General features: G+C 42.0%; 1 protein-coding gene across 4 annotated transcripts in view; it reads right to left on the bottom strand.

Moving 5' to 3' along the window:
- Window positions 1-1,646: 1,646 nt before the first annotated feature.
- GSDME (gasdermin E) overlaps window positions 1,647-27,036 on the bottom strand; it is a 30,866-nt gene continuing 5,476 nt past the window's right edge. For all 4 annotated transcript variants that reach the window (XM_075050921.1, XM_075050903.1, XM_075050895.1 and 1 more), the window contains 8 exons: window positions 26,055-26,247; window positions 14,768-14,939; window positions 13,091-13,211; window positions 8,487-8,675; window positions 6,382-6,509; window positions 6,079-6,265; window positions 4,507-4,580; window positions 1,647-3,715 (listed from right to left, as the gene is read on the bottom strand). In XM_075050921.1, coding sequence (XP_074907022.1) covers window positions 3,485-3,715; window positions 4,507-4,580; window positions 6,079-6,265; window positions 6,382-6,509; window positions 8,487-8,675; window positions 13,091-13,211; window positions 14,768-14,939; window positions 26,055-26,218 — 1,266 coding nt within the window. In that variant the 5' untranslated portion in view covers window positions 26,219-26,247 and the 3' untranslated portion in view covers window positions 1,647-3,484. The remainder of the gene's footprint in view (window positions 3,716-4,506; window positions 4,581-6,078; window positions 6,266-6,381; window positions 6,510-8,486; window positions 8,676-13,090; window positions 13,212-14,767; window positions 14,940-26,054; window positions 26,248-27,036) is intronic.

Below are 27,036 nucleotides of genomic sequence, written 5' to 3' on the forward strand. Positions count from 1 at the left end.
ATTCTCGAATGCACCAAATCCCCATTCAACATACAGAGCTCTCGGGCCTCTTCAGTCATCCTATAAATGTCATCATTGCTGAATTTGAGGTCCTTATTTTCTGAGCACTGCGGCATTAAGGGAGTCATTCTCCTGGGCCAGGACTGTAGTTAGCCAGCATGCAAAAGCCTAAGGGACTCCGGCCTGCAGCTTGTATTAGGTGAGCACTGGTTACTGATGGCAAGGCTGAGCCCACTGCCCTCTGGAGCTCTTGCTTTGAAAAAGGCTGTGGACCTCGTCTTCCCTGGTCCTGATCTGATCCTGAATTGCAAAAGTGCGGTTTCTTCCCCCTTCCTCCTGGGGAGTGTGGAAGTATAGCAAAGGGAAGCAACATTCTGAGGAGGGGTATCAGGGTGTGAAATCAAACTCTTTATGAGACAAGCTCCAACCTTCGCTAAAGGGCCCTACAGCCCTTTTACCACCTCCATTTTCTAGGGAAGACCCCATCTAACCTTGAAAAAGCATTTTCTGTACGAGATCAGCCTGTCACAGGAAATCGCTGTTTTATCTAAGATGTAGTGGATGCACATCCAGCTCTTCTGAAGTGGATTCTGAATTAATTTGGATCAGTGCAGTTTAGGCTGGGTCCCTGAAGAGGCTATCCCCATTTAGCTTAGGGAAGGACAGGACAAGAGTTACTTGGAGAGAGACATATTGCTCCTGCTGTTCCCTCAGATCTTCATATCCCCAGTCTGAGCTATTTTTCATATTAGTGTGCATAAGGATCCTCCTTTCAAGAGCATGGAAGAAGGAACTGGAGGGAAAGTGATGAACAGATAACCTGCCTTAGTGTGTCTTTTTTCTGCCACTTGTGCTGCTCGCTCAGTTCTAAAAACGCCACCCTAGGCTACCTGCTGGTTTAGAGGTGCTTCTGTGGTCACAGAAGCACTGCCAAATGGAGGAAAGCTGGGAAACCCCTCCACAAAGAGCACATAAAAGGACAAAGCCAAGACTGAAGTGCAACCGCTGCCTTCTGCAGACACTGATCAATCCTAAAAGTATGGCAGCAGATGAGGCAAGGAGCCGAGACCCAAGCAACCTTCACGACTAGCCACAAGTTTGGGGTCTCTGGGGCACACCGCTGCTTGCCCAAGCATCTCATGTTGTGAGTCCGAGGCTGCCCTGCCTCCTGCCTCTGTTCCCCTGAGCAGAGGCCCCGGTGCTGCTGCCCCCGCCACCCCCCCCGCCAGGCACCTGCCCCCTCCGCGGCTCCCCCCCCTCAGGCGTGGGGCAGGGGCGCTAGTCCCACGCAGGAGGTGGGGTATCAGCATCAGCGCAGCCCGCGGTGGTGGTGCCTCGTGCAACGTCTCCCCGAGTTCCCATCTGTCTATAAGGGTCACCAGCAGCAGGACTCTAACACAGAGTGCAGTGCCTTCACGCTCCTCGGCTGTAGTTACCACCGGTCAAGCTGCGAGGCTGCTGGGCCTCCTCAGTACCATAAACACCGCCAGCCCCTCAGGTGCCCTCAGCTTCGCTCTGTCAGCAACCTTTATACTCCTCAGCCTCAACCTGTTCCGTGGATTTAGCTGAAGCAAAAGATTAATGTACATCTGAAAACAAAACAGCAGGAAATAAAAAAAAGTTTTTCTTTTTTTAATTATGTTTCTGTAGAACACCTAGCATTTAGGGTTGGGTTTTTTTCCCCCCTCTTTAAACAAATCCCCTCTCCTACATATATGACACAGCATGCACACCCTGAAAGCAGTTATGCAATATAGTGCACATAAAGCTTACGCCAAAACTCTGTGAGGAAGACCAGAGCACATGGACGGTGGCACTACATGGATGCCCACATACCCACTTGCCATCTGTGTGCATCACCTTTCAAGGCCAAGGGCATGACTGGAATCCCAAAAAGAAGAACAATGGAAATTACATGCATGAGGCTATAAGTTATTCTATTGTTTTGACATACCATTTAATAGGAAGTTTTGATAAATTAGTTAGTTACAGAGGCAACTTTTGTGTAGTGATTGGCAAAAGAAGACTCTTCCATTTACAAACACGCATCACTCCCAGAAGCAGAGTAACATGCTTCCATCCTCCTAAAGGACATCTCCATATACACCAGCGCAACGTTCAGGCAACACCATCAGCTTCATTTAACAGATGAGACGCAGGAATGCCAACAGCTCAGCATGCAAGGCTATCCTGCACTCTCAGTATGGAAAGGTACCGCAGTGCTTTTTTGCAAAGTCCACTTCCTCAGGGAAAGCTTAACTGACATGAGTTTTTAAAGACCTCTTGGACAATCTGCTCAAGATCATGTGGGAATATAGGAGAAGACTGAACCCAGGACTCCCACCCACTAGCTAACCTGCAGGGCCTGGTTACTGATTACACCCCTCACACACACACAGGTGCCTGATTACCACCACCCCCCCTTCCAGGTGCCTGCTGGTTTGTCTGTCAGCCATCTCACAATCTTATCTGAAAGCGCTGGTATTCCACTTACCTGGAACATCATCTTCCCAAGCCCATATGTACAGTGATCTCTGCTGCATTTCTGTCCCATCCACATGATTACAAAAAATTATGATGAAAAAAAGGCAAAATAGTTCAAAGCACAAAGTGCTTTACTAACACTTTGCTGTTAGTCAAAGAAACAAGCCAAACATCTGCACTTAAAATGTCATATGGGTAAAACGATCATTTTTGTGGAGTACAGCAAGGACATTTCACGTGCACATGCCAAAAGGCCTCACCATACCTCAAAGAGAAGGTTCAGAATGCTTTAAACAGCTGGAACTTGCTAAGGTGTGTAAAAACTGATTAGAAAACAGAAATGCTGTACAGAGGCATAAATCCCTAAGGTGGTCTTAGTTTTTGAAAAAGAGGTTTATTTATTTCCTCCAGTGTGCAGTTCACATCCATAAAGCCAAACTACACTTAATAAATTAAAACCTAATCAAGTACCTCTGAGAGTCCTCCATTCCACTTGCTCCAGAGTGAAGCCGTTCTGCACATCAAGTCTTAAACGAGCAAAAAAACATTTACTGCGTTGCAGAACCCTGGATTTCCACAGCCTGCTTGTTTGCTTGCTTACAAAAAGCAGTTTGTACTTCACAGTTTTCTCCCACACATAATAATGCAAGCAATCAGGCTTCTACTGCCCTGCAGATCTAACAACTACCAGAATAGCTATGTTTAATTTCTGTTACAGACTTGTCTTTTTTAATTCCTCCCCTTCATCCCTTATTGATGTATTTTCCACTGCAGACATACACACCTTAGTGAAACTGCAGAGCAGCAGCACACCTGATGGCAGTGCAGAGTGCTCACCCCAGGCATGCAGAGTCCACCCTGACCTCCGTAACCCCTGGCTGGACTGCCATAAGTACTCAGCTGAGTGGCTCTGCTGCGAGCTCAAACACACCAACACTATGCTGCAGAGGTACAGAAGAAAGAACAGGCTAGAGCAATAACTGGATACTCAGCAAAGCTCCTATACATTCCCACCTAAAGCATAAAATCCGTACAATGCAACATAAAGAACAAGCGGGAAGAATCTAGGTTCTTTCATAGTTAGAGCTTTTACAGAAGACTCTGTCATTTCGAAATTAATGTTTGATGAAGCAAACAGCCTTTGCACGACATCAAATCTTCCTCTGTCAGTGAGAGGAGCCACCAAAGGACTGCTCAGCGCCACAGTGCCATTGGCTGAAGCGATGTTAGGCTGTATTTATGAGAGAGAGCAAAAGACAGAGACATTAAAAAGGTTTTCCAAGCAGTGCTGTTCCTGCCATCACATAGCTCAGTTCCTTCTTACACCACCAGAGAGCTTACAAGGCAGTGGCAAAAGGGCAAGATTCCCGTTACTATTAGCCTTGACAAGTACGATGTACTCATCCAGAACTCCATGGCCCCCTTTAAGGAGAAACATCTCTCCTACCGCATCCTTTCCTCCAGTCCAACTTCTCTCCTGCAGATCACACTAAACTCTCTTACTCTGAGCTTGCCCCTATGTATTTAAAGGTTTTTACTATTACTTTTGTCAGTGAGCTTAAAAAGCTTTAAAAAAGCCCTGCCCCATTCCTTCAGCAGTTTCAATGAATGGCCTCAGAATTCTGGAACTTCAGAATTTGCCAAGGCCCAAGCACTTCTGCTATCAAAGTGAAATTTCTGTTTCCCAAGGGCAGGTGATTACTGTTACTGAGGCTTTAAAATGAGCTAGTGAGACTATTAGTAAATTAAAAATTGAGCTTAAGTTACCATTTTCTTTTGCCCACAGCCCATGAAATCTCCCAAATACAGAAACATTTTAAAAGTTAGGTATCCACCTGCAGTAAATTACCTGCATAGTTTGCCACTGTCAGACTGTGACCTTGCCTAAGCAATGCCTACAGCTGAAATTTGCACTGGAGCTTGACATCTTCTTTATTGGATGAGAAACACAATAAGGCAGAGAACACAGTCATTACTACTGCTGGGGCCCACACGCTATTCAGTCACATTTTGATTACTCACCAAACAACACAATGCTGGAACAACCTGAAGATCACAGCAGGCACGCAGCAGGGCAAGAGTGTAATCAGACAGCTCTGTAAAGGAAACATTAAAAGGGAAAGATCGTTTCCAGCGAACACTGCACGAGGCTGGCTGCTGGAAAGGGGACTTCTTTTAACAGTGAGCTTTGTAACGGGCTTCTGCTGAGCAAAGACAGACAAGCTGCATTTTTGAGGCCCATCTGCAGGTACAGCACCTCATGAAACGGACACTGGAGACCAAAGTGATTGCTAGATGTTTGGAAGAGGCTGATCCAGCCCTTTCCTGCCTGCTTCCCAGAGTGCAGAATAAAATGGGATAGGCAATGGGTACAAGCCCCACATTGACTATCCCTACCCTTGAAAAAAGGCAGCTTGTAGGAAAGGGTATTTCCTCCCCATCATTCTCAGCTCCTCCCCAGCTATCTCACCAGTGTTTCACTCTGAGTCTGCAGGCTGGATGAATGATTTAGGCCTTGAATAAAACAAGAACCTCTGCTCTCAAAATCTATATGACATGCTGACTTCAGCAAAAACACAATTTGAGAGGAATGACATAGCTGAGACTGCCTTGGGGCAGGGAGATGGACTAAATGATCCCTGTGGTACCCTTCAACTTTGTAACTCAAGGCTGTAATTCCTAATAGAAGCAACAGGCATAAACCAGCTTTTGATTCTTGATCCAGCTACATTTACGCCTGGACATTAGCAGTAGACATTATGTCCAAAGCTAGGTGATAATGCACCACACTCAATTAACTGCACCCTGCTGTTAATAGCATCTGACAAGTGTCACCACATCAGCAGGTTTCTGTTTTCGATTTCTTTTCTGTCTCTGCAAATGAGTTAAGCTTTCCTACCTGGGTACTGGGTGTATATGGATGCACGCTGGCATTTTGCTGCACAGTGCCACATCTAACTAACACCACACTGCACTTCCCTTCGTTATCTTAATGTCAGGAAATTCTTTATATATAAGAGAGAGGAGGGAAAGCCAGGAAGGAGTCTGTCTTGGACTTTGCAGGTAGCTTTTAATTAACACTGTGGTGCCAACTAGATTATGAGCATGGCATTTGTTTGACATTTATGTTTAATCTCCTTTTTCAGCAGCTGCAGAACAACCCTCTAATTGCAGTGTCTCTATGTTAAATTCATTTTTGCTAAATGTAGTTTGCACCTCAACAATAAATGCTGTTACACTGCAGACAACACCTAATTTGTAATTCTCAGCATTTAGGCAGGAAGAACTCTGGTATGGAATAAGAACAGAGATTAGCTTGCCAAACTGGAAATGTCCACACTCAGCAGAAAGTAGAGTTGAGCAATCTTGGGGGAATGTGTATTTTACAAGCAAAATCCGTCAGTGATTGAGGGCTGAATTTAATTCACAGTCAGGAATGTTAAGCATGGTATACGAAACCCATAAAAAGGAACAGCACAAATTATGTTCACTTGGCTCACCAACTGCTCAAAAAGAGCCATAAATGCTTTAACATAGAAGGAGCTTCTAAAAGGAAAATTTAAAAAAGGGCTCTTTTCTTCATTCACAACATACCAGAGATAGCACTGATAAGGAGATGAGCAGCTGAGAAGAGTTCTTCATCCTGAGGCTGATATTTCTGCAACAGCGGCTCACTCTGTAAACTGCACCCTAAGAGCTGCAAGAAATCAAGGAGGTCTTGTTGTTGTGCAGGTTTTAACTCCTTCAGATCTGGCTTGTCTCCTGTGCAGATATCATCTAACTGGAAGCAAAAGAATAAGTAAAACTTCTTGAAAAGAGAAAAGTTCAAGCAAAAGAGAATGCTATCTCTATCCTGAAATTACTTTTAGGAAGCAAGCAAAAGTTTCTTCATCTTACCACATCCTCCAGGGCAGTTATCATTTCTTCATGGAGCAAGAGTTCACAAAGGGTTTTATATAAAGCTTTTTGCTTGTCTTCCGGCAGCTTCACAAAGGGCTGGAACCGAGTCTTCAACTGTGACAGATCTTTCCCAAGAAAGCAGTAAAAAGTAAAACTAAGTATTTCTACACAAATGCCAGTAAAAACAGTTAGCATTTTTGCTATGTGTTTCATAAGCTCATTTATCACCACATCTTGACATCCTAATTACCATCAGCACAAGCTATAATGCAAGGCTGAAATACATCTGATTATATTTCCCAAATAAGCCAATGAAGCATCAATGAATATTCTAAGAAAGAAGAACAGCTACCAAGGAGCAACGTTTGGTGTTCAGTATTTTTCATATTTTAGAAGTCAGTATTTTAACGTTAACTGAACTAACTATATATTAAGTTTCTCACTTGAAAGTTCATCACCAGAGAATGTTCATTTATAAGGCAGAATGAAGAGTTCTGCTCATAACCTTACTTCCTAATATGTGGGTTAACAGGAATTACAAAGTCAATGGTATAAGTCCCCACATAGAATTAAAAGTTCCTATTGCAATGCTAAATTGTTACTGTCCTCGTATTTCATCAGGTGCATCAAAGAATTACATCCTTTCACCCCTGACCTTAAAAGACTTATTACAAAAATCAGGACAAAAATCTCTTCCTGACTGAAATACTGAATCCATTACAATACATACAACAGAAGCAGAAGACTGTTCACTACACTTCCTTCTCCACAATTCAACTATGACACTAAATCAAAGCGTCCTATGAATCAAATTACCACTTTGCTGAAAGAAAATAAGTTTTCAAGTCAATAATGCCAACTGGAAGGCTGGAATGTGTTTTTCCACATTCCAAAAATATGGGCATGCAAGCATTCTTAACCTTCTTTAAAAGAAATTTCCCTTCATGTCACTCTGGTCAAGAAACATGCTCTCTTTAAAGATGCCTTTTATATCTAAAAATTACTTCATTGGAAAAAAAGAAAAAGCTCAGCCACAGGCAGATTTTTTTTGTACCTAATGTAATCATATGACTGGCTATACAAATAATAGAAGAGGAAACCTACTTCAAATTGCTGTAGTAGAAACAATTTTTTTTATTTTTTTTTTCCAAGAGACAGTCCAGGTTAATTAAAAGAAACCTCCAAGCCTTTTAAGCAAGAAAGGCACAAAAGCATGTCAAGCTAAAACAAAACCCAAAACAGTAGCATACTATTCTTTCACAAATAAGTGGGTTTTTATATACATATGGAGACACGGTTATTCCTTTCAAACAAGCCTACATTGGAGTATGACAGAATTTATTTCAGGACAACAAATATCTATTTTGGTCACAGTTAGTCTATTGAACAGCCATCAACAAAGGGTGAAATTTAGAGATGACGAAAGTCATGTTCATTGTTAGAACAAGCTGTAGGAACTACCAAGAACTGATGAAAAGTGTATTCTGAGGCCTTCATTTGTTTTCCTCTTTTTCATTCCTCTGGTGACAATCCTGCCCTTTCCTTCCACATCCCTACAATAAATAAGTTGTGCCTGGCTCATTATACCAATTTGCAAACTTCCATTTAAATCACATTTTAATTTTGTCAGCCTTAGTTGATACCAAAGATTTCTATAAAGCTTCTCAGAAAATAATGAAGCTAACTGAAGGCAGGGGAGATGTCTTTGTAATTTTTGAGACTTAAAATAACCTTTAACTGAGAAGCTTTACTGAGAGTATTTTCCTGATCATGAAAAAGTATTTTCAGTGACCCTTTCTGAATGAAAGCATAGATCATCACTAACCTTATGGATTGTAACAGAACTGGCACAAAAACCTAATTTTGTAAGATCATTTTTATGACACAGGGATTCAGGACGTTCCTAGGGAACAGTCCACCACATATAACAATTGCAGAAGTAAATTTTTCTATTCTTTCAGTGCATTCCCCTAAGAGTTCCTGATAAGGGCTATTAAAATGAACTAACATAATTTCTTATGTATTATTGTACCAGATTATTTCCTCCTATCACGTTGCTTAACTCACTGTAATGTAATAATGTAAAGCATTTCTGGTAATACCTTGTTTCAGTACACTTAAAGAAGCATCACTGGGAATGAGGTTTTTAGCCCCAGAGTACATCTCATTATCAACAGCATCTGGCTGATAGAGAAACGAAGCATCTCTGATTAGTGCTGAGTGGGGATAAGTTGAGCCTTCTGTGCTTTCTTTTTCAAAACCTCCTTGCTGTTCATCTAGCAGACAGAATTCTGTAATAAGAAATTAAATTTTAAAAAAAATAATAAAGTACACAAAGAATTAACATAAGCTAGCATCTTATTAGGTATCTAGCGTTCTTGCATATGATTTCTCCGTGTCTCATCTCTTCTAGATGGAAAGAATGCCAATGGTTGCTCTGTATGTGAATTACTGAGCATTACTGCAGCCCTGATGTCTAGTACAGTGTTCACAAAGGTCCTGTGGTGCAGCTAGCAACTACAAAATGTGACACCAGCTCCTGTAAATTGCAAGTAATGCAGACAGCAAATACATGAAAACTTCTCACCAACACTGTAAACCTGAATGCTGCATACAAGAGAATCGGGTGTGAATTCTTCACGCTTTCTACCTATTAAGAGATGTGCTGTAACATGGGCTACAGGATCCACCCACGATGGAGACACATGAAAGCACTTTCTGAGATTTGTAAGAGCTCTAAGAGTCTCTCACAGAGCTTCTTCTGGTCCTGGCACTGATAGACTCCTCTTTCTCAGCCAAGCCACAGGTGCACCCTCAAGTTCTCCAGATGAGTAGAAGATAGGAGGTTTTTCAAAGTCTCTAAAGGACTTCACCCAGCCATGTTCATTAACAGAATCACTCTACAATATCTATCGCCTCTTTGCAATAACTTTATGGAGAAAATAACACACCCTCACTGGATTACCCTTTCTGCCTCAATCTTCATGGCAAGCACCAGCCTACCTCACCCAAACAGGACTGTAGACTTCCTGCCACTCCAATCCCCCCAATTCGATGAAGCTAAGGGACTCCTGGAAGGTACACAGGGAGCCTCTGTAAGAGTTCTGCTGAGAAATCTGGAATATCAAGTTCTGTGCTCATGTGTCCAATATTGTGCCCCAAAGATGCAGAATATAATTGAAGCCCTAAGTATTATTTTGATCATCTTTTATTGGCTCAAACGCAAGATTTGAAACTGTACCCCTGGCATTCTGCAGCGGGTCTGAGGAGAATGCAGGAAGGCTAGCAAGAGGACCTCAATTTTAAAGTAATACCTGACAGCAAAGGGAAAAAAAAAAACAACTAATCAAGCACAGTGCTCACATGTACCAGGCACAAAACCTAAATATAACCTTCCTGCAGTTGTGAGAGTCTGTCTCACCAAATTAAGGACATTCAAAGCAGATGAGAAAGCACGGAGAGCACTCCATCAGCAAAAAGCTTTTTCAAAGGGAGAGCAGACAAAGAAATCTCTGCCACAAAGAAAGACAGACGACAGAGACCTTTACGCCTGCATAACCCTTCACAGAGAAGAGCAAGCTACAGAGGAGCAGAAAGTGATTAACACAAATTCAAGAACTTCCCAAAGCAACAAGACTCCAGACAGCAGCTAAGGCACCAGAAGGCCAACACACTCACATTACTTTCATTGGTAATAATGCTTTCACAGGAACCCTGAAGGAGGAAGACACTGCTAATAGACTATCTGCTCTCCTAAGGCAGAATGATGCTAATAAGAGAAATCAATATACAGCTAGTGTTTTCAAGTTTAAAGAGATACAGACCCTGCTGTTAAATCTTGTAATAGGACTCAATTCAGAGGAAAATACAGAACTCTGAAAGTTTTGTATTAATAGCACTATTAATTAATTTTGTATCTCATTACTTTTATCATACTCTTTAAAAAAAAGAGAAGGGAAAATAAGTGAATGAAAGTATATACATAATAGTGTGATATTTTCTCTATTGAATTCTATCACATCCATCAATGACAAACCTCCAATAGTGCGGTTAGATCTTGTTAGTTATTCAGAAACACTAACAAAAATGGAAGAAAACATCAAGGAAAACAAAGACAAAGAAACTCCTTTGCATGGAGAAGCTGAAAAGTTTGGGACTGTTTAATTTACAGATATTTAACAGGAAGCAAGTCACACATACATAGCAATGAACAGAACAAAACAAATCAGCTGGGTGCTACTATACCTCCTGTTTTGTAAAGCAAGAAAAAGAGGACTCGCAGTGAAACTTTAGACACACAAAACTGCAAAGCCTTTAACAGGAACAGCTTCTAAATGTAGTGGAAAATTAGCCTGTAGAAATCAAACAGAATGATTAAAAGAAAACATTATAGTAAAGGGATCAGAAAAGGATTAGACTTTTTTTTTTTTAATTTATAAAAATGTCCAAGCATGTCCAGTCACACTAGCCAGAACATTTTAAAGAAAGTTTATATACCTTTCTTCCTTACAGAATAACTCAAGCACTATCAGTGGCAAAGAAAAACAAAACAAAAAAAACCAACTTAAATGCACCCTATTCTGTAATTATCTGTGAAGAGAATCCCATTCTGTTACACCTGCTACTGGTCACTTTCAGTCTCATGTGAAAGAACTACATCGATTTCTGGATTTAACTTCAAAGGCTATTTTTATTTCCATAAACAGACACTGATCACTGCTCAGACATTAAGAAGCTGAAGGTTACGCTCCACCATACTTACTCTTGCTGGCAAACCCCTAATTTTGTTAGTTCCTCCACTTCATCTTCTCAATGACACACAGTGAAGATAGCACAAATTAAAAATAAGAGGCAAGACATAGGTTGTTTGAGATAAAACATGAAACAAGCTGTGGTGGTTTTGAAGCTTAAAAGACATTAAATATGAAAAAAAAAGTGGAAAAAGAAGAAGAAGTGGAAAAAGCAGAGAAATACAGATCATTAACAAGACCCATGTATTATCAGCTAGCAGGACACATGAATTTCCATCTAGAAGTCACATAAGTAGGCTATCAGCTATACACCTATGTAGTCAGACAGCCTTAATTGCACCTGCTTACTCTGAATTACAGTTCTGTTACGACCATGAAGTCAATGCCCTCTGCTATCTCTCTGTGTTCAGTCTACATCAGAGCAATTCCACATTTCAGAAATTTTTTTACAGGTTACATGATATTTACTTATATTCCTGAACCTACAGTCTTCCTTAATATCAGAAGTGAGTTCAAAGAGAACGATGGAGAGTATTTTCTGCATTTCTTATCCAAATAAAGTGCATCCTGTATTCAAATCTCAAATGCACTTCAATTATTTCTTCAAGGTATCTCCTGTTTCTCTCCACATCAGTCCTTTCCAACTTCCAGCTCTATACAGTCCATCTGATTTCCTTCCTTCTTGCATAACATCCCCTGAAACCTCCTTTAGGTCAGAGAGTTTAACTGAGGACAGACAAAGAAAAACCCAAGTGATTCTGCAGAGCAGAGTTACTACTCCCCCCAAAGCCAATTTCAATATTTTTTTTTAATTTGACACCTGAAAGTATTCAACCTGAAATAAGTAAAACATGACCAGAAAACACGACAAAGACATTTCTGCAATCACTCTGAGAACAATCTCTATATGAAAGTGTAAAACAGACAGAAAAAGTTTAAATTGCAGTCCTATACTTTATGAACAATTCTTTTCTTAGCATGACCGTTGTCTAAAGATTCCTGGTTGACCATTGATTTATATTCAGTTCACTCTCCCTGCCAATAGGTGAAGGCAACAGCACGGCCTGAGGGCCAGCTAGCTAGAAGCAAAATTGCAGAAAAAGACCTGGACAACAAATTCAAGAGATCAGCAGCGTGTCCTTGCAGCTATTGAAGTTTGCTGCATGCTGGGCTGTACTGACAAGAGTGTAGCTAGCAGATCAATGAAAGTGATTTTTCAGTTTGGGAGACTGGATTCAGAGTGCTGTGTCCAGTTTTGGACTCCCCAGTAGAAGACAGACATTCACATACTGGAGCAATCTAGCAAACAGCCACCAAGATCGCTGGGGGCTGGAGAACATCATGTCTGAGAAGAGGGTGAGAGACTGGGTTTGTCCAGCCTGGAGAAAATACTGCTAAGGGAGAACCATCCTGCTATCTACAACTACCCAATGGAAGCATGAAGAGAAGACAGAGCAAGACTCTTCTGTATGATGATAGGACAAAATGCAAGATACACAAATTAAAGAAAGGGAAATTCTCATTAGATAGTAAGGAAAAAAAAGTTCACCATGATGGTAGCCAAACATGAGAACAGGCTGCCCAGAGAGGTGATGGAATCTCTGTCTCTGGAGGTAATCAAAACTTGAATAGACAAGGATACAAGCAATCTGATTTAACTCTGAATTTAGATCAAACTTCAAAAGTTGGTCCTGCCTTGAGCTGGGGCTTGAGCTAGATGACCTCCTGTGGTCCCCTGAAACCTAAGTTATTCTGAGTTTATGATTTATTCAAACAAGTGAAAAAGCATTACTAAATCAGAAAAGCAGCATTTCACAGCACAAATAACTAACAGGGCAATGGAGACCATACAACATCATCACCTTCATACACAAGGAAATGCAAAAATCATTGCCCAACAGACACCTCTGTCCACAGTTGAACTGCGTGCCACAGAAAATGAGCTTTCTACTTACCAAACTGGCCACTGTGCTTTATAAGCAGTTCAATTACACCGTAGGCAATAGTGGTTGCCGGAGGAATTTCAAGGATCACACTAGAATCCTTCATCATACTTCCAGTTTCACTCACTGAAACCTAGAGGACAGATTTATTCACTTTATCCAAATGTTTATCCAATTGTTTATCCAATTCAGATATTGTGTAGCTTAAACACAGAATTAATTAAGGGGAAAAAATACAGAGAAAGAATGTGCTTTTTTCTCCATGATGTCCAAGTAAAGCACATGTTATGTTTGACATCTATGAAAGTAACTAGATGAGCAGCGAGGTAGAAGCTCAATGCCAAGGGGAGCTCTCAAACTCTTTGCTACCCTGTCCTAGTACAAAGTTGAGCTCAGGTGCAGCTTTTGCCACACATGAAACACTGTGTCACTAGGAAATGGGCACCCACTTCAGTATCCTGTCCTGCCCTCTTCTATCCTGACACCCCTTTTGCCCAGCTGGAGACTGGTACCAGGAAGGCGGCAGATGCACAGGGAGTTGTTGAGCTGCAACTCCCAGATTTCTGCTACTGGAGACACCCTGTACACAGAAGTGATTCATCTGCAGCTTTAAAAAAAACAGAATGAATGAGCACATGTTCTGACTTTGGTAATTCCTTCTCAATTCATAGGCAATATTTCAGATATCCTCATAATGCAGTTAATCTCTACTCCTATGATCGAAAACAAATAGCTTCTCAATAAATATTAAAACTCAGTAGACACTGCAAACATTCTTGATGAATGATTACTTGGCTTTTCAAATAAATTTGTTTCAGCAATGCTTTTTGCTCTTCCAACTTTCACTGAATTGTTATATGTTTGTTTCATGTTTTGCAGTAGGCAGGAATCTACACAGAAACTGAATCACAATTTGACAGTATTGATAGAAACCACATTCCAGGCTCACGCTAAAAGTTGCTGTCGTGGTTTAACCCCAGCCAGCAACTAAGCACCACGCAGCCGCTCACTCACTCCCCCCCCACCCAGTGGGATGGGGGAGAAAATCAGGAAAAGAAGTAAAACTCCTGGGTTGAGATAAGAACGGTTTAATAGAACAGAAAAGAAGAAACTAATAATGATAATGATAACACTAACAAAATGACAACAGTAGTAATAAAAGGATTGAAATGTACAAATGATGCGCAGGGCAATTGCTCACCACCCGCCGACCGACACCCAGCCCGTCCCCGAGCGGCCAAAATCCCTGCCCCCCCCTTCCTAGTTCCTAAACTAGATGGGACGTCACATGGTATGGAATACACTGTTGGCCAGTTTGGGTCAGGTGCCCTGGCTGGGCATGAGAAGCTGAAAAATCCTTGACTATAGTCTAAACACTACTGAGCAACAACTGAAAACATCAGTGTTATCAGCATTCTTCACATACTGAACTCAAAACATAGCACTGTACCAGCTACTAGGAAGACAGTTAATTCTATCCCAGCTGAAACCAGGACAGTTGCCATCTTTTGTCAGTGAGGCAAAGTAAAAAACATTTTATCTTTTTGAAGTTTCACAACTAAGCAGTGTAGTGAGTTCAACAGTTAAGGAAGCATGAAAAATGCTCTGAAGTCTATTTGGAGAAATCATAATTTCTTCTCAGATAATCTGCAAATGTTCTATTCCTTGCAGATTTGTAATAACTTTTACCTTTACTATTTTTGTACTGCATCCCATCACACCACTGATTTTTTCTTCTGTCTGGATATGTTCAGATATCGTACACTTCTGAGTTGTTATTATCTTTTCTCTCAAGATGCACAGCACTTCACGTTTTCTTTCTATTACTTGTTGCAGTAAACTACTGTTTAGATTTATTGTTCTGAAAAAGAAAAGATGCTATTAACAATATAAATACTAGACTTGAGAAAAAATTTTCTTAATTGCTTGAAGAAGCTTTTATTGTAAACGTAACAATGGTTTCTGCATGAGCAATCTCCTCAATTATTATGTCCTCTTTTGTTATTTGGTAGCAGTAAATATCTGTATTCCCCAGTAAGTCCCAACACACATATTGAATTCTTGATTCCTTACTCTGAGCAAAACCGGCAGTTGTCTGGCTACTTTCTAAGCAAAAAATGCAAGGGAGAACTAAAGGCAACTTTAAGCTTCCAGTGTAGTATGAAAACAACCAGCCAGGCTCACGGACACTGGACTGAATCCTCTGCTACCGTGAACCCACACTGATATTAACATGGCCATGGTAAGGAATGCTGGCTAACCATTCTCTTCAGAGTCTCACATTAGCACAAACAGTGCCGATAAGTCAATGGGTCACATCCTGTAGTCTTTACTCAAAATAATTATTTCAACCCCAAAAGCTACCAGGGAGTACAAACAAAGGACCTGTGCTCATGGTCCATATTATGAACTCCCTGCAGCCTAGTATACTACTGCATACATTATGCACACACACACACAATAAAAATACCCATAATAGCATAATAAGCATGTAATATAATAGTATTGTCCACATATCACAGAGCTCTGCTTAGAAAGAGTGAAGTTGCAGTCAAGCTACTGGAGGTTAGGAAATCTATAGCAAGCAGTCTTCCAGTCTGGTTAGTTTCTCTCTTTGTAATGAAGCCCCACTTTTCCTTACAATAGCTCTCGCTTTTTTGTCTCTTACTCGACCAACAGATCAAGTGCCATTTCTTCCCCTTCCTTCTCATTCATCTCAGCTTTGTCCCACTGCCAGCCAGCTCACCATCCCCACTTCATGTGATTTCTCTGCTATCTTCTACCCTCAGTTGACACCAACTGTTGATGGCTCCCAGCCTTAGTCTCCCCTCCTTCTCACAGCTCATTGTTACCACTTTGCAGCTATCTGGCCAAACTCAGTCTCATTTATCTCCTTGTCACCATTCAGTCCCGTCACCCCTGTCTTCGTACATCCTTCTACATGTCACAGGTGTGCCATCAGGTGCTTCTTAACAGGGGAGGTGACGTGAGGCTCCTTCATGCCCAAGTGCTGATGTCCAGACTCACCCTGGACTAGGACAGCTTGAGGCAACCACCACTAGGAATGCTGGTTTGGCCTCCAAAGGCCCATGTGCAGGAAAAAGAGTGTCCTGACAAGCTGGTGCCAAATTCTAAGTCACAAGAATTTCTCCCTGAGGGATGAACAGCACACTAAGAAAGAGAGTGACGCCTCAATGCCAACCCTCACAGCTTCCTAAGGATCTGTTTCAGTGTTCACTTAAACCCCGAACTGGCTGAGTGGGATCAGCACTGACCAAGTACTTCAAAGGGCTGGACGAGAAAACATAGAAAAGATTTCATGGATTTTGGGACTGAAGAAGATTACTGAACAAAACACCCACTATAAACTCCTGTGTTATTCATTGGTATAACCTCACAATTTATAATTAATGACGAGGACTGTCACAGTGAAAAGAAAAATTAGCTGTGGAAGGGACCTCAAATCTCTAGCCCATGCCTCCAACTTAACAAGTCATCCTGACTCCACAACATAATTCACCATGCGTTTAAACGCTGCTGGAGATATTTCTAGTTAGGTTTTTCTTAGAATGAGCAGAAGAAAAAGTAAACTCCCAGAAACAATAAGAGAGGATTATTTCCTAAGAAAAGATGACAAAATTCACTACCTTGTCTTCTGGGGTGTTAACAGACTTTCTGGTAACAGTTAAAGCAAATTCTTAACTGTATTTAATTGATTAAAATGTGTCAATTATACTTTTGCAAAAAACTCATTGGAGGCCCTCAGATGAGATGTCGTATTTTCTATGAACAGATAACTAGCAAGACAGTTGGAAGATTAAAAGATTGCTATCCCTGGCTAAAGTTATTCAGTCTTTTCTCCTCCCTTTTACTGGAAATGGCTATTCATGGGGCTAAATGGCAATTCCCCAAAAATATGACAGAAAGACATGTCTGACTCTGCTTTATTTAAATCGAGATATCACCACTTTTAATTAAAAAGTTTTAGATTTATTAGATTCTGGAGTTTCAGATTTATGCAGTCTGTATAAGTCTGAAGTCAGCTTGGTTCTTTATTAAATTAAAAATATCCTGAGGCAATTTTTGATCTTTGGAGAGTTACATGCTTATATGAAAGTTCAATCAGTTGGAATGCACTGTCTGAAATCTTAAAGTTGATTGTTTAAACAAGGGAAAGAAAATACCTCTGAAGCAATGCAGCAGTCACTAGAAAAGCACTCCCAAACATTCCTGAGTTTATTAATATAACTTTTTTCCTTTTGATGCAAAGCCATGCTGTATGCTTGGAATGCCATGAATCTTTGGATTAGGCAAAAATTGAAGAAATGTCAAGCAAGCACAAACACCACTGCTCTTAGAAGTGTCTGCCAAACCAGAGCTATTAGTTATCACAATAACAGACCATCAAGCCTATCATATACTTCACAATAATTATTTATGATTCTGAAGAGGTGCGCTAAGCATCTTCAAAATACAAATTAATGCACTAAGAACTTGCAATTTTAACATTCAACCTAAGAAGCCACAGGGGAAGAAATACAATGAAGAAGCACAAAAGCAATTTGTCATTTGCTTTCATATGATGGGTTTTTTGCCTGCTTTAGAGGATGACAAACTCACTGGATATCCCCAAAAGTTTGAACAAAAGAAAAAAAAACAATCAAAGATAGAAAAATACAGATTAAACAGAGATTTGCTGTTTCTGAATGAGCATTAACATAAGAAGCATACAGAATATAATTTAACTTTATACAAATGAATGACCAAAATAATTCAAGAGACCTTTTCTTCCATTTACTTCTACAGTATTCTGTCTGAGGTGGGACTGGCTCAGTCCCCCTCATGCTCCTAGTTTCAAGGTTTGGATGCAGAACTAACAGCAGAGTGGCAGAGCAAAAGAAGACATAGGTAAACTTGGAAAGAGGCATAGCGAAGAAATTTCTGAGGCAGTGCTGGATGAGCTGCGGCAGCGCTGGAGGCTACACAGTGACACTAACACCACAGGGGCACAGAGCCACCTGCTTCGGCCCCTGACGTAGCGCTCCTGCAGGCACTCTGTCTTGAGGTAACTTGGGGTCCTCTGCACAGAGCTGCATTGTGTGGCACAGACACAGCCACTACCTCAGCCCCAAGATTCAAGTGACTTCAGTGGGATGTGTTCAATGGTAAAGCCAGCAGAAATGCTCTCTGTATTGGTTTTATGTGGCAAGGTTTTGGTAGCGGGGAGTGGGTTACAGGGGTGGCTTCTGTAAGAAGCTGCTGGAAGCTTCCCCTGTGTTCGAGAGAGAGCGAGCCCGTACCAGCCGGCTCTGAGACGGACCCGCTGCCGGCCAAGGCCGAGCCCATCAGCGATAGTGGTAACGCCTCTGTGATAACATTTTTAAGAAGGAAAAAAGTTGGGACAGTGAAAAAACAGCCGCCGGAGAGAGGAGTGAGAACACGTAAGAGAAACAAGCCTGCGGACACCAAGGTCAGTGAAGAAGGAGGGGGAGGAGATGCTCCAGGCGCCGGAGCGAAGATTCCCCTGCAGCCCGTGGTGAAGACCCTGGTGAGGCAGGCTGTCCCCCTGCAGTCCAGGGAGGTCCACGGTGGAGCAGATCTCCACCTGGAGCCCATGGAGGACCCCACGCCGGAGCAGGAGGCTGTGACCCCGTGGGAACCCCGCGCTGGAGCAGGTTCCTGGCATGACCTGCGGATCTGCGGAGAGAGGAGCCCGTGGAGCAGGTTTTCTGGCAGGACTTGTGACCCCGTGGGGGACCCGCGCTGGAGCAGTGTGCTCCTGAAGGACTGCACACCGTGGAAAGGACCCATGCTGGAGCAGTTCGTGAAGAACTGCAGCCCGTGGGAATGGCCCACGTTGGAGACATTCGTGGAGGACTGTCTCCCGTGGGTGGGACCCCACGCTGGAGTGGGGGAAGAGTGTGATCAGCCCTCACCCTGAGGAGGTGAAGCGGCAGAAAATAACGTGTGATGACCGTAAACCCCATCCCTGTCCCCCTTGTGCCGCTGGGGGGGCTTGGTGGAGAAATCCGGGAGTGAAGTTGTGCCCGGGAAGAAAGGAGGGGTGGTGGGAAGGTGTTCTGAGATTTCGTTTTATTTCTCATTACCTTACTCTGGCTGATTTGTAATAAATTGAGCTAATTTTCCCTAAGCTGAGTCTGTTTTGCCCGTGATGGTAATTAGTGAATGATCTCTCCTGTCCTTATCTCGACCCGCAAGCTTATTGTTATATTTTTCTCTCCCCTGTCCAGCTGAGGATGGGGGAGTGATAGAACGGCTTTGGTGGGCACCTGGTGTCTAGCCAGGGTCAACCCATCACACTCTCCTCTTCCCACTAAGTTTAGTGAGCACTGGATTCAGAGCTTTAAAACACATACCCTTACCAACAGCTACAAATACCTTTCCTTTTAGGACAGCACAGTTAAATGCTCTCCTCCTCTAGACTTCTGACACTGACCTTTCTATCATAAAACCCCTTAAACTCTAGGGTTGTGCATGGGCACATCACAAGTTATTATGGGGGCGCAGCCTGTGGAAGGCAAAACACTCTGCTCTTCTCAGGGACTCAGACAGGAGACAACATGAGATGAGCAAATACCCAGCTTATCTAAATTATCATTGAAAACAGTCATCGAGAGCAAAATGCAACAGGGTTAAAGTTTGACAATCAGAGCAGGGCTTAAAGTATTGCAGGGCAATGGCTGCTAAATCTATGAGTGTATTTTTGCAAGAGCTGAACTCATTTGCTAGTATAACACTCTGAATACCAAGAATATATCTGAATAACAAGAGATGGCTGAGTTAAATCCCTGAGAATACATGTATGCAGGCACATGAACTGCACTGCATTTTTTTGTTTTACAGGTCACATTTCAGACCTTTTATTTCTGTTCTACGGCCATCACTCTTACCATCTCTTTCACCATCTATTATACAGGACCCCTCAGCAATCTTGTGTGACCTGTATCAGCATACTCCTTCCCACCTTGAGAAGCTGAAGTACTCAAAAGTAATACTATATAAAATACAATGAGATGTTGATTTGCTAAGTCCCATTATCGACACACAGAGTATGAGCCTGTATAAATAAATATCATTTAAAAGATAAGGATTATGGAGTTTTGTTTGATTGTTTGTTCTGCTTAAATAACGTTCCTGAGGTCAATGATTTACTATGTTGGAAGCTCAATAGGTCAAGCATGAACAGAAAAGAATTTCTTTGAGTTTTGGTCTCACTCCCTCCACATTTAATTGGGTTAAACACTTCCAACTCTCCTATAATGCAAAGGCTTCCTTCACTTTTATTCAACCTTTTTCTTCTTGCATGAGGAAAGCAGTGCAGAATAGAGAGGCACACAGGCAATTTGCTGCAGACTGGAAGCAGAAAAGAAGGGCAGAAGGCAGAAATCAATTGAAGGCAAGAGAAGACTGACAACACCTGGCAATAGAGCAAGCTCTCGCAGTTAAAGGAGAAAGCTCTAAACACCGCAGCTGAGACTGAGGGTCTTTCCTTCAGGCACAGAATCTCTGACCAGGCCATCCACAAAGGAGGGGGACTAGGACCATGTTTCCATCAAATCCTGTTTAGTCTTCTCAGTAACCCACCTCACAAATCCTCAAAGCAAGGTGCTTGCCAATTTACTACGAATACCAAAAAGAACGATCACTGCTGTGAGTACTCTCTATCCTCACACTGAAGTAGGCGCTGTTGCCTGCCTGCAAAAAATTTCACTAGTCCAAACTACTCATGAGTGAAAAACCTTTACAGTCCTGCACTGGGCAATGCTCCCTCAACATACCTCCTCTCCCAGCTGTAGAGACATGGGTGGCCCACTCTCACACCCTCACCCAAATGCAACTTCATGCATAACATCCATATGACTGGCTTCAAAACCTCTCTCACTGCTCAGCCAGAATTTCTCAGCTTGTTCAGTCTTCTCCATTTATAATGTACAATAGTCTGATGTCTTCCATACAAATGCTGCTTGCTGCGCAGTGAGAGCCTTCACCCAGCTTTGTTCCTTCTCTAATAGAGACCTCTAGATGAGTGTCATGGAGTAAAATCTACCAGACCTCACTGCCACTTTCCACCAAGCACAGATGCATAATATTTCTTTTGTTAATCCGTTTCACATATAACCTCTCTGACCTACTTCTTACAGTCATACCGGAACACAGTATCTCCTATAGTCAGCTTACTGATAGCATTTCACAATTTTCCCTACAGAATAACCTGACAATTACTTCATGGAACATCTTCCCCAAGAATACCAGAGACTTCTGAGAGTGCAAGTGACAGACAATTCCTCTATTTTCTATTCAGCATCCTCCTTATTTTCTAAATCACAGACACACGCAACTGATTTCATTCAATCCTGTCTCATAACATTCTGTGACTGTATTATCCATGTAGCACCTTTGGTAGAAAACTGAATGGTTTTCATAGAATGGTTTGGGTTGGAAGGAACCTTAAAGATCATCTAGTTCCAATGCCCCTGCCATGGGCAGGGACACCTTCAGCTAGACCAGGTTGCTCAAAGCCCCATCCAGCCTGGCCTTGAACACTTACAGGGATGGGGCATCCACAACTTCTCTGGGCAACCTGTTCCAGTGCCTCACCACCCTCACAGTAAAGAATTTCTTCCTTATATCTAATCTAAATGTACCCTCTTTCAGTTTAAAACCTTGTCCTACCACTACACTCCCTGATAAAGAGTCCCTCCCCATCTTTCCTGTAGGGCCCCTTTAAGTACTGGAAGGCTGCTATAAGGTCTCCCTGGAGCCTTCTCTTTTCCAGGCTGAACAACCTCAACTCTCTCAGCCTGTCTTCATAAGGGAGGAGCTCCAGCCCCCTGATCATCTTCATGGCCCTCATCTGGACCCACTCGAGCAGGTTCATGTCATTCTCACACTGGGGGCCCCAGAGCTGAATGCAGACTCCAGGTGGGGTCTCACAAGAGTGGAGTAGAGGGGGAGAATCACCTCCCTCGCCCTGCTAGCCACACTTCTTTTGATGCAGACCAGAATGTGATTGGCTTTCTGGGCTGTGCGCACAAATTGCTGGCTCATACTCAGTTTTTCATCTCCTAATAGCCCCAAGTCCTTCTCCACAGGGCTGCTCTCAATCCACTCATCGCCCAGCCTGTATCTGTGCTTGGGATTGCCCCAAGCCATGTGCAGGACTTTGAACTTGGCCTTGTTGAACTTCACGAGGTCCACAAGGGCCCACCTCTGAAGCCTGTCAAGGTCCCTCTGGATGCCAACCCTTCCCTCCAGCCTGTTGACCGCACCACTCAGCTTGGTGTCGTCGGCAAACTTGCTGAGGGTGCACTCAATCCCACTTTCCATGTTGCCGACAAAGATGTTAAACAGTGCTGGTCCCAATACCGACCCCTGAGGAACACCACTTGTCACTGCTCTCCACTCAGGCATCAAGCCGTTGACCGAAACTCTTTGCATACGACCATCCAGCCCACTCCTTATCCACCAAGCGGTCCATCTGTCAAATCTATGTCTCTCCAATTTAGAGACAAGGATGTCATGTGGGACAGTGTCAAACACTTTACACAAGTCCAGGTAGATGACGTCCATTGCTCTCCCCTTATCCACCAATGCTGTAACCCTGACATAAAAGGCCACCAAATTTGTCAGGCACCATTTGCCCTTCATGAAGCCATGTTGGCTGTCACCAATCACCTCCTTATTTTCTATGTGCCCCAGCACAGTTTCCAGGAGGATCCCCTCCATTATCTTGCTGGGCACAGCGGTGAGACTGACTAGCCTGTAGTTCCCCATGTCTTCCTTTTTTCCCTTTTTAAAAATGGGGGTTATGTTTCCCCTTTTCCAGTCAGTGGGAACTTCCCCGGACTGCCACGACTTCTCAGATATGATGGATAGTGGCTTAGCCACTTCATCCACCAGTTCCCTCAGGACCCATGGATGCATCTCATCAGGTCCCATGGACTTGTGCACCTTCAGGCTCCTTAGATGGTCTCAGACCTGATCTTCTCCTACAGTGTGCAGTACTTCATTCTCCCAGTGCCTGCCTTTGCCTTCTGCCACTTGGGCGGTGCAGCTGGAGCGCTTGCCAGTAAAGACTGAGGCAAAAAAGTCATTGAGTACCTCAGCCTTCTCAATGTTCTGGGTAACCAGGCCTCCCATTTCCTTCCAGAGAGGGCCCACATTTTCCCTAGTCTTCCTTTTATCACCAACATACCTATAGAAGATTTTCTTGTTGCCCTTGACGTCCCTGGCCAGTCCTCCTCTCTGTTTTGTGTCATCAGCAAACTTGCTGAGGGTACACTCATTGACCCCATCACCCAGATCACTAATGAAGATGTTAAACAGGACTGGACCCAGTATTGCCCCTGGGGTACACCATTAGTCACTGGCCTTCAACTAGACTTTGTACCACTGCTCAAAACCCTCTGGGCCCAGCCATTCAGCCAGTTTTCAATCCACCTCACTGCCTGCTCATCCAGCCCATATTTCATCAGCTTCTCTATGAGGATCTTATGGCAGACAGTATTGAAAGTCTTAAAATAGAAGATGGAATATACTCTTAAATCCATAGCAATCTCACTGAGTTAAAGGCACAGGACTCTGACCTGAAATCAGTATGTTACAGTACTCTGAATTAGCAAGGACAATGTAATAAGAAAAGCAAGAATAATGTAAAATAAAATATGCTGAGTTTATATATCTAAAAGTATCATTTAACTTTATTTTTATATTGTATTATTGTATCAATAAGCGTGTTCTGTGTTTACAATGTCACTGCTTCTGCAAATCAGAAAGGATCTCATCCCGCATCCTCCAGCTGTCATCCCTTTTCAGAAAAGGATGCCAATGCGGCATCTGGAATCTAAAAGATCAGCAGGATTCTCCGTCAGAAGGTTCACATAAGTAGTGACAGAAAACCGATTTGCTGCCACTCAGCACTTCCAGCCTGCTAAACCTTGAGGACTCACATGACTTAGTTTAGAAGGCGTATGAGCTTTGACTTTTTTTTTTTAGTTTTCTGCTATTTATCTGCAACTTTGACTTAAACAGCCTAATACAAGAACAACATTTTAAAATGCAACTTAATTAGGCTATATATGTAGAAATAATAAATGAAACAATAATTGATCAAGCAAGCACAAGCAACGTACATCATTAGATAAAATCAAGAAGCTGACTCCCATCTCACAAGCACTGACAGGTAAACATCCTCTTAGTACCGTAATGCTTTGCATCCAAAAATCACTAACTTGTAGGCACCAGCACTCCTGAACGCTGAATTCCTGAATTCCACACAATGCTCCATGAACGAGACAAAAGCTAGGAGCTTGGACACAATCAATCATAAATCATAGAATATTTATGAACAACTTGAATTTCATTTGTAAGGCACTGCCACAATTTCCAGTGAGCCTCAGCGTTATGCTGAAGAAACAAAATAAAAATTCTGCTATCCTTATCATTTTCAGTGACCTGGCAGAAGCAAGACTGACTGGATATCAACTACACACTTTGCATCATAAGCCTTAATAAGGTATGAGCATCTTTTCTATGAACTAAGAACTAGCTCCTTGTATAAAGCTGCACACACATTAACCTCATTTACAGTTATATTCAGATCAGTGTAGAGCTATTGATTTTCCACACTCAAAAGAAGACAATATATTTTTAAGTATTTAGTTACATTCAGGATTATAACCCGAAGACGTGCTGAAGTAAATCTGATTTGCTATGGGAGGATTATTTGTTTGAACAGAGCAGGTAACTTACTGCAGAAAACTAAGTGAAAACTTACTGATCTAAACAGAAGTCACTCTAGTTTGTTTTTCTGTAGGAGTCTATCTAGTGTTAGAAACAAGATTTTAAATCTTGACTGACACTATTTTCTGATATTAGATGTGTACTTATTTTACAGGACTGGTACACACATTTAACACAGTATTTTCTGCTTTTACTGAGGCATTTAAAACAAAGATAGCAAGGTGCCTTATTAGAATAAGTTTGTTGACTTGTGAATGCTCACAATAAAAAGAACAGCAGCCATTTGTTCCTGTAAAAATGGGTAATTGATTATTTCTAGAACATCAGTGTATCTAAAGCAAATTTACACTGCTACTGGCAACTTTTGCACAAAACCCTATCATCTTTATCTTCAGGGCATCAGCAAAGGCTATTAAAATGCATTACACCACCTGCTACAGATCTAGGGTACAATGCTGTCACAAACCAACCACCCTCATCTACCACAAGTCAGGACCTGCAACACAGAGTAGACCCCTAACTTATCAACTCGTTGCCAAGTAGGCTTTGGTCTGGGAATGTCTTATTGCAAGATTAAATAAATCCGATTTCAGAGTAGGACACGAAGTGTTCCACATCTTGTAAAATTAAGATTATAGTTCCCCTCAGCTATTACAGTGTATAACAGCAAGCAATAGATCTATAAACTATATTTTGTTCAACTAGTAGAATATGCATTGACCATGCTTGCTCACCTTTGCTATTCCTCCAAATAATCCAATTTTCTACCACAGTTGCTCGCACACATGAAAAAATTATAAAGCCTGCTTACAAGAACATTAGTAGTTCTGAATTCAGTTTCCATAGTATTTGCCCCAGTAACATAGAGAAACCAAAGCATTGTTTTTCCAGATCGTTACCTCAGTACAGTCCCCCAAAGAAGGGAGGATTTGGCTCTTGTTCCACGTGGTAATTCATGCAAATACGCAAGATGAAATTGCAGAGAGATGTTTTTAAAATGAAAGGGAAAGGTTTGTCCATCAAGCTTTCAAAATCTGGAATTTTTTATTTTTGTAGATATGATTTATCACCTGAAAATGAGAGCTTACAATAAAAATAATTCTAAAACTATGGCAACACTACAGAATCAATTGTTCAGTGATCACAGCTGGCCCAAGTCTTTCCAGCTCAGTAACCTCTCCTGGCCATTACAATACCTACATTAAAAGCATACCTGTCCTTGACGTCTTTCATAAGCTGCTGCAAGTCAATCTCCTGCTTCCTCAGGTTTCCAAATGAGGACTGGTTTTCCACACAGCCCTTCCCTCCAGCTCCCAGGCTGATCTTCCCAAATGAAGTTTCAATACTTCCTTGAACAAAATCTTCAAACTTCCCCATATATTTTGCGAAGTCAGACTCCACAATTACTAGGAAAGCAATAAAAGTAATTTCTACCTGTGAAGAGAAGTGCTGAAATGGTCCTGAAGTGATTGGAAAAACAGAAACTTAAGGAAAATATGACAGGTTAGTGAAGGCAAGGAACAGTACTGAGCAGGTAAATAATGAAATTTACAGCTCTGCAACTGTTACTTCTGCTTTCTCCAAATTTTCATCAGCTTCACTCTGCTATCTTTTATATTTTGCCATTTTAGGAAAACATAAGGTGATTGAAACGCTGAGCTCAGATGCTATGGAAGATTTATAAAGAATGATTGAAACTTATTTCAGCTACAAAGAAAAACTACAAAGCAGACCCGCTTGTACAATAGGGTGAATATTTTGCCATTATCTTGACATATCTCATTATAGGGCTGTTCCAGAGCTCACTGAAAACCAATGGAAGCATCTAATTGGCTTAAAACAACTCTGAATCTTATACATCTATAAACCAAAGAACTGACTCAGAATCAGCTAATCTTCCAAGCCAGCTACAATTAACATCTGAACTTAGGGACATCTATTTTCCTGTATGGAATTGTGACGTGCCCAGAAATATGGGATTCCAGATTGTTAATCCTAAAACCTGGTTAGGACTGCTGCAGCTGGACGATGAAAGAAGTATGAGGGTCAACCATTTTTAACAGTCTGCACAAGAAGAAAGGAAGCAGTGGTAAAACTTGCTTGGCCTTGCCAGTGCAAGCATTCCCTGGGCTACTGTCACCAACGACACTGTTTATCCAGTGCTTTTTGACCCGTATAGTTTCACGCTACTATCA

The sequence above is a fragment of the Buteo buteo genome, chromosome 2 (assembly GCF_964188355.1).
Source record: "Buteo buteo chromosome 2, bButBut1.hap1.1, whole genome shotgun sequence".
In the NCBI taxonomy this organism is placed as follows: Eukaryota; Metazoa; Chordata; class Aves; order Accipitriformes; family Accipitridae; genus Buteo; species Buteo buteo.